At 51.4% G+C, this 14338-nt stretch overlaps 3 protein-coding genes and 1 non-coding gene across 4 annotated transcripts; 2 read left to right on the top strand and 2 right to left on the bottom strand.

Annotated features, from left to right (window-relative positions):
- Nucleotides 1–903: 903 nt before the first annotated feature.
- On the bottom strand, nucleotides 904–1281 carry ACO1O0_005007 (uncharacterized protein; the record flags this gene model as incomplete). Its single annotated transcript, XM_083194434.1, has 1 exon — nucleotides 904–1281. The coding sequence occupies one exon, from the start codon at nucleotides 1279–1281 to the stop codon at nucleotides 904–906; it is 378 nt and encodes a 125-aa protein (XP_083049347.1).
- A 3193-nt stretch (nucleotides 1282–4474) lies between these two features.
- Nucleotides 4475–6634, top strand: ACO1O0_005006 (HET domain-containing protein; the record flags this gene model as incomplete). Its single annotated transcript, XM_083194433.1, has 2 exons — nucleotides 4475–4808; nucleotides 4998–6634. 2 exons carry the CDS (start codon nucleotides 4475–4477, stop codon nucleotides 6632–6634), a joined length of 1971 nt encoding a protein of 656 aa, XP_083049346.1.
- Nucleotides 6635–8489: 1855 nt separating this feature from the next.
- ACO1O0_005005 lies at nucleotides 8490–8572 on the top strand. Its single transcript has one exon. It is a non-coding gene; the product is annotated as a tRNA-Lys (tRNA).
- Nucleotides 8573–8974: 402 nt separating this feature from the next.
- On the bottom strand, nucleotides 8975–14206 carry ACO1O0_005004 (uncharacterized protein; the record flags this gene model as incomplete). Its single annotated transcript, XM_083194432.1, has 7 exons — nucleotides 8975–9764; nucleotides 9821–9913; nucleotides 9971–10250; nucleotides 10800–12208; nucleotides 12264–12964; nucleotides 13028–13092; nucleotides 13477–14206. The coding sequence occupies 7 exons, from the start codon at nucleotides 14204–14206 to the stop codon at nucleotides 8975–8977; spliced, it is 4068 nt and encodes a 1355-aa protein (XP_083049345.1).
- Between the last annotated feature and the right edge of the window lie 132 nt (nucleotides 14207–14338).

Genomic DNA, 14338 nt, shown 5'->3' with positions numbered 1-14338 from the left:
TTGGGAATATTCGACAGCGCCAGATCCGCATCTATTCATAAATGATGCGACGTTGTAAGCAAACGTAATTCGTTCGTCATTGGGTAGCAACTAAGTCGAATCACGACCGCACGGCATGGAGAGCAGGTCCAGAACTCGGTCTTGGAGGACATCAGAGACTGTGACTGGGAATTTTACTTGCCTGGTGGTACCTTGCCCGTCATATACTGGTAAGATTACTCATGATGACCCTTTTCTCACGTTGCAGTCATTGGAACAGCCAAAGAGATCTTATTTGCCTAGGGCCCTGTCAGAAGTAACCTAGGACGGTCACTAGTCTTGTCTCAGTGGTCACGAGCTTGACGTTTGGCCACTAAACACGTCTCGATGGTCGGTGGTCATTATGAAGGTTTCGCTGTAAGGAAGGAATTTAATAGCAATCACAGTAGCTGGGGACGAAGGAAAATAGTTCTAGAAAAAAAAAGGATATCGGCCAAGTACTTCAGGATCCTTTATAGTAATGTATTTGGCAGACCCCATTAAAGCAGTCTCACCTCATCCAAGGCAGTATAATGACCTTTGTAATGGACGCAGGATTTGCCTCAACCGGTCAGGTCTCACCTTCTTACTGTCACCATTTCAGTCTTTAAACTCCGAGCCTCTGAAATTTGGACATGAGGCATTGGTTGTTGCAGCCATGCGTGGGCCTTGGGGGACGAGATCGGCAGACTAAAGTGGGCTGAAGCTGGAAGGAAGGCAAGGTTCGGTTGAAGAGTCAAGACGGCACGGTTTGATGAGTCGGGTTACAGCGCGATGCGCGGTACATGTAGCTCTTAAATTTAGGGCTGCAACTGACTCTCGGCTTATAAGGGTTGTTTCATATTTCCTTTCCTTGTCCTGTGGTAGCGTTATAATTCATTGTATTCATACCTCAGAGTCCTCTGAGCTCTCTGGTAGGCATACTTTCTCGTTAATGTTTCTTCTCGAGCTTCCGTAGACTTGACCAACGACCGCTTTCAACCCAGGGTCCCGCTTCTGGTAGTCTTCGTCCACCTTTAACCGAAGCTCCTGACCAGAATACGGTCCCTCCTTTGCAACCTCCACAGAGGACATGAGTTTTACCGTCTTGAACGACCGGATATCAGCGGAGACGTTGGCAAGTGTCGGCTGTGGTGGCGGAGGCGACATGTGCGACAGGGCCAGCATCTCCAGGATGGTGTCCCATGCTCCACTGGTCTGCCCGTACCTGATGACTAGGATGGTGTGTACTAGGGCAATAAATGCGTGTATGAGCAGCACCATGATGGAGATGTAGTCAAGCTACCCAGTTGCCCGCATAGCATAGCCGGTGTAAATGACTTCCATTGCAAACGGGTTGAATTGCCCCCTTTAAGTATTTCTGGCAGAGGGAAACTTTCAGTCGGCTTACCCTTGTAGACAAAGCTCCTCGCAACAGCCTCATCTTAGATATTCCAATTGCGATAAGGCACTTCGCCAGAAGGCCATTCACCGAGGAAACTACTAACATTCCAATTCGGAATGGAGCCACATCGTGATAGACCATCCACCACGACGTTGGCAGCAAGTGTTTCGAATCCTTTCGGCCAAGCATGCTCAGGCTCGTACATAAGACTTAGCAAAGCCTCAGCAGTTGTAGAATTTCCTGTGAATCTAGGGAGCCGGGAAACACCCTCCGGTGCCGTTTCAGGTATGACGGGTGCCAACGCATCGTACCATTTGGGGTGCAGCCTGATCTTCCTTATCGTACCATCGCGTGGCGGATACCAACGCGTGTAACCCATTGCGCCAGGGTGTTCACCGACATCTAGTTCCGTATTCACAATATTTCGTACCTCGCTTCTGCAAAAGTCGTGCCCGAGCTGCCGTCCGATGCTGGGTTCGACTACTGTCTTGATCTTTGCCCATCAGGCATTGATGGAGCAGGCAATGACATTTGACGGCGGGTTTTCGGGATTCGTTCCCTACATATTTTGTCCTAAAATAAGAACCAGTCCGAGGGAATCACCTGTTGTTTCCCACAAATAAACAGGGACAACATAGTTTGATTGGGAATTATTGGCAAGTGTAGGAACCGCGCCATCCACGAGATCTCCTCTCGCGGCGATGTGACGTTTCACGATCTTCATCACGTCTATAGCCACAGTGCCCGGGATGGGATAGAACGGTTCTCTACCATCGGCACGTCCATCCCACCATTCATCAAAGGCAGATGTGCTGGGGAAGGCCAATCGTAATTCTCGTCCGGCGAGATCGAGAATGTTCTGGGCTTTGCACAGGGCTCTCACTGCTGGGCCCCTCCCTGAACTTCAAATTGGACCTTTTTTGCCTATGAACGGCGGGCCCGCAGGATTCTCTCTCGTTAAGTATGTTAGGGCCCTGTCATGAAGACTGCTCATTGCATGTTGGAGCGTGGCGGCGGTCGGAGCGTGTATGGTGATAGCCCACGAGTTGCCGTCTACGGCAAGGTTTGGCCAATTGTACAGACTCCCGCATATTGGCGTCGGTTAGATCGAAACTGAAGCCCTGGTCTAGAGGGTCCCACCGGGTTTCATAGTGTCGGAAGAGAGAAAGGAACCCAGACGTCGGGCAACGAATGTCCGTGAAGCGTTGTGTCTCATTGGTGCAGTCCACGTCAGCATAGTAGTCGACAATGAGGTCAGTGGGCCACAGCTGCGATTCGCTTCCTAAGACAGAGGCCCAAGGAGCTTAGGTTAGGACCAGAATAGCACTATGAGTCAATTGGAGGAAATCTCACCATTTAACCAGAATACACCAACCCCAACTTTCACATCTTGCTCGCTTGGGATCATGAGCACGGCGGCAGCGGGACTAGTTAACAGGGCCAAGGCACCTCCAGCAATAATGAGGAGGAGGAAGCCATATCGTCTCCACCGCTGCCAACGAGACATAGTCTCACCACAGTGAACACCACTCTAGAACTTAGCCGACTTAAAGTAGCTCGAGAGAAATATCAGCGAGGAGACAACAAATCGGGGAGATCTACCCTACCTGACCTGGGAAAAGGACCCGCCTGAAACGAGCAGGCCAAGCGGAAGACCATGGCCAAACGGAGAACGTGAAAAATTACGGATTCAATGCTCGCGACCACCAATAGCTCCTGGTGTTTGAGTCAGGTATACCATTGAATTCTGCGCATTATCAGCCGTGGGTTGTTTACCTGGATCTTGGCCGCAATCTGCATCATCGAAAGCTTGATTTCATCTTGACACGCTAGACCCTCCAGCTCGTCGCCGATAAAGTAGCCTACCAGGTTCAAGTACACGAGACTTATGGAAATGATGGCAGGGACGACGTGAATGGCGCAGCGAGCCAGGGCGAGCCTCCGTGAGTGGTCGATGAGCACCTTGGGTGGCTCATCCTGATCGCCTCGAAGGAAGGTGATGATGCTCAGGCCGATGGTACAAAGCAGCACTCGGAGGTTACGGATGGCGGCGGAGAATACGGAACGGATCCGGGGGGACAAACGAGCGGGCTTTTTCTTGGCGATGCGAGGTTGACGATTGCATAGTGTGCAGAGTAAGAGGACGGGGACGTCAAGTCCGCCATCCTCATATCAGTTGGGTCCTTGCGCCTCATCGCAGCTCAGCTCTAGGGATGGCAAAACAAAACACACCATTGCAGACAGACGCCGCGCTGCGAGCTCCGCTTCTGGGACCCTGGCTTGTATTAATATCTACCTACACGACACGACCATGTCTCTGCGAGCCTCATCGACCAGGCTGTGGGCTCCAATGGCGCTGACATGTCTACAAGACAATAATCCCCCTATGAATTCCCCCTGCTCTGCAATCTCAATGGTTATATATAGCAGTAGGGCTGAGCTGCACCCAATGGAAAGCCGGAGGGTGGTCAGCACTGATAGCGCTTCCATGCAATGAGAGGTAATTCTTGCCAATGAATTCAGATCCTCCCAGACTCTAAATCTGTCAGGGGTAAACGAGGTTATAGTACGGAGTACGTTTCAGCTGAAAGAGTGGCTTTTATTACAAGAAACCGAGGCGTTCCATCAGGCCCGCGGTTGGCTGCATTGGCCCGCCCCTCCATGCACGACAACAGGCATTAAGCTTAGCACGGTGGCCTGGGGAATGTCCACCAAACCTACGAATATTTACTTAACTACATTATGCCGCCTATCGGACATCAGCAGTGGTCAGGGACAAAGCTTAAGCTAATATCCACATATAGAGAGTCTGTATAATATTTATAAGGTGCGTTCAGGCGACGGTAACCCGTCAAACCTCTGTTAACGATACCCGAATAATTTTGATGCTATTTCCACTTTGCAACCCTGGTAATATGCATGTCAGACCCCGCTAGAATATTGGCAGGCGCCACGTCATAAATCACAGGTATGCTTGCCTGGTATATATACTCGTATTCGTTCCCAAGCGATAGTAATCTCTATTGCCCATTTTTGTTCTCGCCAGGCAAGGACCCAAATTCAACCGCAGCTATGGGCGGCTTTAAGATTCGTGAGTTCATCAAGAACAAGATCGGACACCAACCCGTCAACCAGTGTTCCATCTGCTTCAACTTCGTTAACGATGACGACGAGATCACGGAGGAGGTGTTCCACACATTAGAGAACTTACACACCTCAGCCAATGCAGGGTGTTTTACTTGCAGTATCCTGAGGGATGCCGTTGCAGGCGTCTATGGGACTGAAAGGTTCCCAATGACCCAGCCGATCAGGTTCGAGTTAGGATACAATAGCCCGCGTTTGATTCTATCAGACTTGGACAACAGTCACTGGGGCAGCCGCCCGACGATTGAGTTTACCAACAATGGTATGCATCTCACTTCAAGCTAAAGTTCCCTGCTCCCTCTACACTAGAAACGACATACAAAGCAGTACTCTCTTTTATCAAAGCCTTTCTTCGCTGACAACATTAAAGACGATGATTCCAAATGCCCGTGGAAAGTAATGGATGACAGTTACATGGGCCCGCCGATTGCTACGACTACAAAGTCTGCAGACACATACGAGTGGATGTCGCACTATCTCAAAGACTGCCTGGAGAATCATCCGAACTGCGGGAACCCCTCAGAGACGCCACTGCCCACACGAGCGATTGATGTTAACTACCAAGAGAATAAGGTGCGCGTGGTTGAGACCAAGGGGCAGCATGGGAATTACGTCGCCCTCAGCCATTGCTGGGGTGACCAGAATCTTATGAACACTAAGCTCACCGCTCAGACCTTTGAAGAGTACACGACCGATGGCATCCCAGTCGATACCTTCCCCAGGACGTTCCAGGATGCCATTGAGGTCACTCGGAAACTCGGAATTCCCTATCTCTGGATCGACTCGATGTGCATCATCCAAGGGGATGCCGAGGACTGGGCCAAGGAGTCTGCGACCATGTGCGCCGTTTACACCAACTGCTACGTCACACTGGCGGGTATATCCGCCACCAACTGCAAAGGAGGGCTCTTTTGTGGCAGTCTTGGTGCGACTGAACTGAATGGAGAGACCCCTAAAGGCAAGCCATATTCCCTCTTTGCGCGGGAGATGATCACGCATAGCCTGCGCGACTATCCCCTCCTCAGCCGGGGGTGGTGCTTCCAGGAGACGCTTCTTGCGCCGCGGACGCTATACTTTGGAGCCAAGGAGATGCTATGGCTGTGCAGGGAGAGCCGGAATTGCCAATGCTGCCAGATAGACAACAAGAGAGAGGCTGTGAACCATGAGCTCGGCGATGATTCACCCTTCTTCAAGTTGCCGTCGAGAAGCATCGGATTGGAAGGAGCTAACCAGCCCTTTAACCCAGTCGAGAGGTGGCACGAGCTGATCAACGCCTACTCCAAAACGAGACTGAGCTTCGAGACGGATAGGTTCACCGCTATCCAGGGACTCTCTGACTATATGCGCCACTGGAGGCAGGGCGAGGAGTACTTCGCGGGGGCATGGTCTGGGTCGGTGGTGAAGGATTTGATGTGGAAGAGGAACACCCTTCAAGGCCCGTTGATGAGGAAGAAGATAGACGCTGACACACGTAAGACGGACTGGAGCAGCGACAAGTGGCTCTTCCCGACGTGGTCATGGGCCTCACTCAGCAGCAAATCAGGTACGGCAGTGGTCGAATACCCATTGTTTTGGGGTGCCGCAGTATCTAATATGGACTCACGTCCGTACCCGGACGATGCATTTCTGGCCTATGCAGCTGACGAGGCGCTGGTGGAAGATTCGGATGTAGAGGCCCAGGATCAAACCGTTGGGAAGAAGCCTCGTTACGAGCTTCGCCTCAAGGGTCGCGTCTTTCCCGTTAGCCATGAAACTCTCCTTAGGGCTCTGGGCGAACCGGACCTTCGTTGCGACTATGGCGACTTTGAGGAAGACGACTGGAAAGAGAATGTGGACCCCGAGGCAGCGTTCTACTGCATGCGCATGATGAAGCACAATGGTCACTTTATCGCGCTTGTCCTTATCTGTGTAGACGAGGAGAATCAGATTTTCGAGCGGTTCGGGTTGCTAGATTGGGATAGGAAAATGTTTGGGAGCACCATTAGCGGCACTCTGACTACAGTTCTCGTTGAGAAGAGATGGAGACCAGAGTGGTGGGAGCCATCCGACGGGGAGGTACTGCAGGAGAAGATAATTACTATCATTTAGATACTCAATGTTTTTCATTGGCTAGTCTATAATGCTAGCTAAAGCTAAGAAGCCATATCTATTCTTAATGTGATGAATGACGATCCACGCAGAATTTCACAACACCAACAATAACAGTGTGGCTACTACCAGGCCTTCGAGTTCCCGGCAGTCGACCGTCGAGCCTGGCTCAGCATTGATGGAGAAAGTCTCAGTAACTGGGGTACCTCTCTCAAAGAACCTATCACTATATGCATTGTTAGCATGGACAACTTCCAACCGAATAATAAGATGGCTCACAAGAACCCCATGGAAATGTTTCTCGTCAGATGAAGCTCCGTCATCTTTTTTGGTCAGTACCATGTTGTATTCTTGTCAAGTTGAACACTCCAGCAACAATCATTTGACATGTTCACTGAAAGTCCCTCCCAGCTCTCAGCTTCTTTGCGGAACAACGGCCTAACCGCACTCCAATCCTTGATAACAAGGTCAGTGAGGCTAGTTGACAGCTGCTGAAGGCTGCGCATTCATAGCACTGATTTCAATAGAAAGCTAGATATCGTCCAAAACGGGCTGCAGTGGGAGATTGAGCAAACTCCAAATATCACAGAGGTAATGAAATATGGATCCCCCGACTCCATATGGTTCCAGTCGCAGATCCCCGGCTTCCGCTTCCTGAGACAGCACGAGCTCCCGCCCAGCGCCACCTGGGCCATGACCTACAGGTCGATTATGATTTCCCCTCCGGTCTTTTTGAAATGGGTGAGGACCACGCTTGATGCCAGAGGCATCGAGTTCAGGCGCATGTCGGTGTAAAACCTAGACGACCTCGAGGGTCTGATCATGACGTCCTCATCAACGTTTCCGGATCTAGCACGAAGCACATGGCACCAATCGCCGGCTCTTCTCTCGTCCCTTTCCGCCTCCAGTCCTTCGAGGGCGGCGGGGCGAAGACAGAGAGAGAAACAGTTAATGGCCAGACGGTGGTTCATGCATATGGCCAGGAAGCCGGAGGCTATATTTACAGTTTTGGCATGGCAGGTGCCGCCAGCGAGTTGGTCGAACAATGCGTTTATGAGCTGCCTGTTGCAAGCCACCTATAAGGGAGCATTTTAGATGCTCCATATTCCGTTTGCAGTCAAATAAGACGAGGTTTCATGTGAAAACCTATTACCCCAAAATCAAATCAAGCAGCGAGCCCCCCACTTCCGAGTAACATTACCGTTACATCATGTTCGAACCGAGCATCGTAGAAGGTAAGCTCCGTAAACGTAAGGGGTCCCACCCAAGCCAACCGAGACCGAAAGCCCTACGTTATCAGTACGGAATAATACTGTACATAGAATGAGGTGCTTCTGGCCATTCCACCACACAAAGATTCCAGATTCTCACTCAGAGCAGGGCCTCCTTCCTTTCCTATCTGGGGTTTCTATCAAACCTCTCTGCGATGAGATGGGCCCACTACCCTGATCGTCGGAAGGATTCCCAGGTTAGCAATCATCAAAGCCTCTCAATCGTCCCCACGGTGACCGAGGATAGTTAATAAGAGGCTGCACATGCCCAGAAGGAAGCTGCAGTGACTGTCCAACTATCGTTCAAAAGCTCACTGATATCAACCATTGTAACACGGGGCAACTGCATCAAACAGGGCCAGGCAATTACATGTATACTCCATTTATTACACACATTACCTTGGGCACTAGCTTACATTCCAGGAAATAAGACTCAAGTCCCGCTTGCTAGACTTAATAATTCTCCTTTAGACTACATGTACCCACCACGTCTTCAGGTCGTTACCAGCTCTACTAGGTAATGTCTGGCATCATGGTAACAATATGTAGCAAAAGTGGTGGCGACCTTACATAATCAGAAACCCGCCCGGTTAGCTCAATCGGTAGAGCGTGAGACTCTTATGAGCACACGATCTCAAGGTTGCGGGTTCGACCCCCGCATCGGGCTTTTCCTATACATCCAATAACCTGGGTTCTTTCTTTTTTGGTCTTTTTTTTGCATCTGCATTCGATTTTACATTAGTGAGCATTCAGATGAATCATGAGCTCAGGAAGCTTTCTCTAGCATTGAATATAGAACATACTACTACATTTGCTGTTGTGAACAGAATTGGCGCTGTAACAGACAGTCCAACTAATCGATAGCATTAACTGGTCTACTGGATGGTCAAGTCGAGGGGGGCAAGGTGTTAAACCGCAACATCGACAGAAGTTCCAACCATTTTATTAATATCTCCGACAAATGTGCACTAGAGTGGCTTTGGAACCGGCCTGAGCCTACTCCATTGACTTTACACGCATTGTGCGAGAGATGAGATAGTATCGGATTTAGCAGTGATGCACATTGTAATTAGATCTCCTCCAGGGTAGTTGCCCCGATTGCTTCTCCAGAAGACGGAATCAGAAAATCGCTGGGCGCAACCCTCCCATTCGACCCCCTGGCTCCCTTGAGAACTGCCGGATCCACACTCGCGAAGGAGCTGTTGGACCAAGCCGTGTCTGAGTCCCAAGAGTTCTCGGACGATGAGACAGTGTCGACAAGGCTGACCTGCGCATTGCCAGCATTAACAGCCGCAATGTTCGCCTCCATGGCCGACGACGAGCTCCGCATCACGAACCCCGTGTCGCCATTATTCCACGCCGTGTTCCGCTCAAAGAGCAGCGACCCAGGGTTCCCATTATCGATGAAGCCCTTCTTTGCGTTGTCAAACGCCATGCAGTTGCGCACCACGTGGTCCGCCGGCGGGTTATCCGTGATGCCGAGCTTGAACCCGTTGCCGTCGCCCTCAAATTCGTCAAACCCCCAGCGGTTGAAGCCGTTACCCCACGCGTACACCTCCTCGATCGTCACGGCAGATTCAAACATAAAAAGGTCCAGCCCATCGTCGACATTGTCCCACAGTCGTGCGTTGCGCAGCACGTTGCCCTCGCCAGAGCCTTCCTTGCAGGCGAAGCCGTCAGCGCTCTCGCCATTCTTACGCGGATCGCGGTTGCGGTACGAGTCGAGGTTGGTGATGGTGTTGTTCTCTGAAGCTCCCTGTAGTTGGAAACCGGACTCGTAGTTGTCGTGCGTGGAGAGCTGGTCGTAGGCGTTGTGCGACGCGTCACGCGCATACACGCCGTACGGCCCGTTGACCAGTCTATACCCAGTTAGTTTCATGCCAGGAGAAATCATAGGTACATTTAGAATCCCTACTCTAATTTGTAGAACTTCCAGTAATTAGCGCCCTCGATATGCAGGATGCCTCTTTCGGCGTTGGGGAGGCTTTCGCCGAGCCCATATGGAGTGCTGCCCAGCCGTTCATTAGTATTGGAATGCCAATTTTGGACGGCACCTAGCAGTTACCCAGGTAATTGCTCTCCATCAATGATCACCTCCTCCTCTTCATACGGCCGAAGTGTGATGGGTGCTGTGCTAGCTCCACTCTTCGTGATCTGAATATTGGTCGTCGGTCCGTATGTGCCAGCGCGTAGGTAAATGGTATCGCCAGCTTCGGCAGCGTCCACGGCGTCCTGGATGGATCCGAGGGGTTCTTCGATTGACCCCAATCCATCCCCGGTTGGCGAGACGAAGATGTCAGCACACTGGGCGATGCGAGACAGCACGGCTAGTAGTGTGACTGGCCCTAGGGTTGAAGAAGCGACCATTATTACTTTGTAGATAGTGATTGAATTTACAGATTGACAGTGAATTGAAGCCGGTGGTGGGATGGACCACCATGAGTTCTACTTATATATTCCCTCCAGTCGGTTTTTTCAATGCCCGGCCCCGAATCTTTCTCCGTCCGATCTGGCGTTGGCGCTGGTCATTTGGACGGTCTAATCCCACCAATGAAGGGCCTTCTTCACTACAATTGTGTATATTGGGTCACTGGCAGCATTGGGAGCGTGCCGATATTGGGCCTTGGTAGGGTCTCCTTTTATTTGCGGAGACCTCTCTTCCGGCTCGGAAGTTTCACAAGCACCCATCTCCTAGGCGGCATTGAACGTAGGTGGGGAAGTAGCCGGGCCGTTGGGAGGAAAACTTGCGGTGCGCCCAACCATCCCGGCTCTATGGGTTGCTGCGTGACGGGGCGCAGGGTCTAACAGTATCTTTCAATATGTACGCCGTACACTACTAGTAGGTACCTTAGCACACAAGGTGCATCTGGTTTAGCATAAGGCATTCTCATCACCCACCTCTTCTCCAGCGGCACCGTACTGATCTTTCAAGCCCCGAATGGCCCTCTCTCCTAGGTCCAGCAAACTGCCCATGTTGAGGACCTCTAGTACGCTCACGTCAAATCCAAACGTACGTCTCCACCAGCTGCGTAGCTCGATGGCCACAAGACTGTCCAGCCCGGCATCTTGCAACGACTTAGATACGTCAATGTCGTCGTCAGTTGCTGTGGGTCGTAATAGCAAATCCATGAGTTGCTTGCCTATCTGCTTGGCAATAAACGTAGCTGCGTCAGGACCCCCTAGTATCTTTTTCGGATCAAGTCTTGCTGACAAAAGGAACTCCTCCAACTTGCTCGTGGTTGCGCCTGATGATGCTCCTTTGTTGTTACTACCCTTGTCATCTGCAGTCGGGCTACGGTTGTGGTAGATAGCCATCCGACGATCTCGCTTCCAGATGACTCGGTTGGAAGGATCATCGAGAGGCACGACACTTCGCAGACCTATCACAAGTGGTGTAGGACAGGGCTGGCCATCCTCTGAGACCGGCGTGACATTGATAGCAGTGCCGATAGCATCCAGAAGCTGAGTGGCTTCGAGGCCATAATTACCTTGACTGATCAATCTGTCTCTCAGCATGGGACTCTCAGCCATAACGCCATGATCGGTCATCAACCCAATGGCGAGCGAACCTGCCCTTAGGCCGAGCCCATGGCGATATTTGACAAAAGCATCCAGAAAGCTGTTGGCACCTGCATAATTTGCCTGGGCTCTCTGCCCAATGATGGCAGATATGGAACTGAATAAGGCAAAAAAGTCAAGGTCAATGCCCCGAGAGAGGCAGCTACTGTGCAGGTTCCAAGTTCCACGAACTTTGGGCTCCACGGCTTTGGTCCATTCTTCCCACGACATTTGCCCAAAGTGCTTGTCACCAAGCACCATGGTCATGTTCAGGACACCGCGAATTGGCGTCGGTGCGGCCGAGAGTGCCGTCTCGACATCGGAGAGAGAGACAACGCTGCCGCGAACTGTAGTGACTGAGCATCCCTGGCTACGGAGCTCTTCAAAAAAGGCTTGATGCTCGTCTGTGGTACTTGCACTTCGAGACAGGTAGACAATATGACGAGCTCCGTTCTCGACCATCCAGGTTGACACCACGCGACCCAGACCCCCCAGGCCTCCGACAAGTAAGTAGGAGGCATGTCCATCAAACTGTGGGATCCGAATGGGGCCTCGCGGAGCCGTCGTGGACTCAAAGTCCTGCTGTTCCTCAGTGGGATCCATAGACACAATGAGTTTACCAATGTGCTGGCCCTTTTGCATGTACCTAAATGCCTCCTCGATAGCGGTGGCCGCAAAGACTTGAACGGGATGAATAGGGCCGATGTGATCTTGTTCATAGAGCTCCACGATCCGTTTGAGAAGTCTACGTATTTCATGTTAGCATAAACAACACAAATGATGTAGTGGAAGTTTTATACCTTGTTGCTTCTTGCGGCCTACGCTGAATGAGGAGACCGAGATCCACACCGTGATAGCTTCGATTTGCTTCAAAGACGTTCAGATCGAGCTTTCCGTTCCCAATAAGATCTCGCTTCCCAATCTCAACCATCGTGCCAAACTCGGCCACGCACTTCCACGATGCATGGAGCAGTTCACCCGACAGTGAGTTCAGCACAAGGTCTACGCCTCTGCCATCTGTCGCAGAGATCACATCACTAAGGAAGGAAGGCTCTCGCGAGTTGAATATACGAGTCCTGGGAATCGAAAACTCGACCTCCAAATGACGAGCCTTCTCCTCGCTTCCGACCGTGCAATAAATCTCGGCTCCCACCATCTTGCTGACCTGAATGGCGGCGAGCCCGACACCGCCGCAAGCTGAATGAATGAGCACCGTTTGCCCTGCCTCGAGACGACCAATATCGAGCAGTGCGTGAAGGGCGGTGGAGTATACACAGGGCATCGTCGCAGCATCTTCGAAAGATAGACTATCCGGGATTTTGGCGCAATATTTACGGGATGTAATCAGATGGGTAGAGAAGCATCCGCTGCCGAAGACAAATACTCTATCACCAACGGCCAGCCCCTCCGCGTCGGGGCCGACGTCTCGGATGATGCCAGCCATTTCAAGACCAAGACCTTCAGTTGTGGCGTCGACGATGCCCATTGCAATCAAAACATCCTGTAGAATATGAGTATCCAAAGCCCTTTTACAAAAGCTCCCAGATGGATAAGTACCACTGACCTTGAAGTTCATGCCCACGGCTTTGGTTTCGACTGCTACCTCATCCCCCTGAAGCTCCTGGTGGGCTCTCGGGGCCCAATTAAGCGTTTTCAGGCGGCCATACCTGCCGATTTTCAAATCCCGGGCTGACCTCTCAGAATCAGTCCCTCCCGGCTTTGGTCTAGCGAGCTCTTCGGTCACATTTATCGGGAATGCTCTCGGAATATATACGATCCCGTCAGAGACCGCATACTCGTATTCTGGAAGCAAGGAGTCGTCGTCCCGACGTTGCTGGAACTTGTGGAATATACGGCTTACTGTAGTCCATGCCTGGAGACTGGGCTCGTCGAGTTCGCAGGTCGCTATATCAACGGCCATTTCGCCGCGAATGGTTCTGGCCGCACCGATGATTTGAGCCCAGCGAGGGTCGGAGCAGCTCAATTGAGAGGATCTTGTCAGCCAAAGTATACCTGCACCTCTTTCCGAATCTGACAGCCTCGACATGAGTTGATGGAAGTCCTCATAGGAGGAGGAGCTAATATTTTCAAAGAATGGTATGGGGACATCAACCACTGAGATCAGATCCGAGTCTAGTGGCACTTCCTTGTCGGAAAAAGAGCAGAGAGAAACTTGATAGCCATCGTAGATCATCCGAGATTTGAGCTCCTCAGCAATGTCGAGCGAAGTCTTGTCATATAGAATGGTCGCGGCTCTCATTCTGGCGAGCTCAAGACTAGGCTTTGCTGTCATGAAGGCCAGGAGTTGATGAGGTGGAGCGGAGTCGTATGTTACACTGTGTAGTCCCCCAAACCCAGCCTGGCACAGTTCCTCATCCCACCGCTCAGGAGAGACGTACGGTTCGTTGACCCTACCGTCGTCGACCCCGAGCCACCAGCCCGGCAAGACCCCCATGATGAAGTTGAAGATCTTGATATCTGAACAAAGCTCTTCCAGATATAGTGTACCTTCCGGATGAAGTAGTTTGCGTGCGTTGATAAGGCTTTGCTTAAGACTGGGCGTTGTATGTAGGACATTGGAAGCAATTATGAGGTCGTAAGCTTCGTGTTCAAAGCCTTGCAAAATAGGATCCTCGGAAATGTCCAGAGTACGGTAACGAACGCCAGGATAGCGTTCAAAATGTGCCTTGGCCTCATCGAAGAATCCGGCGGAGATATCGGTGTAGTCGTAGTGCTGGTACATTCGAATCCCCGTTGCACTGTGAGCCAGGCCAGCCAAGACACTGCCAGTAGTTCCCCCTGTTCCAGCCCCGATTTCGAGAATCCTAAGGTTAGGTTTCGAATGACCTAGGGATTGAAAAAGCCGAGACCGGTT

This window comes from Amphichorda felina (assembly GCF_050947745.1).
Source record: "Amphichorda felina strain 45539 chromosome Unknown scaffold_5, whole genome shotgun sequence".
Classification (NCBI taxonomy): Eukaryota; Fungi; Ascomycota; class Sordariomycetes; order Hypocreales; family Bionectriaceae; genus Amphichorda; species Amphichorda felina.
The sequence above is the reverse complement of the archived record's forward strand: the minus strand, read 5'-3'. Positions and strand labels throughout refer to the sequence as shown.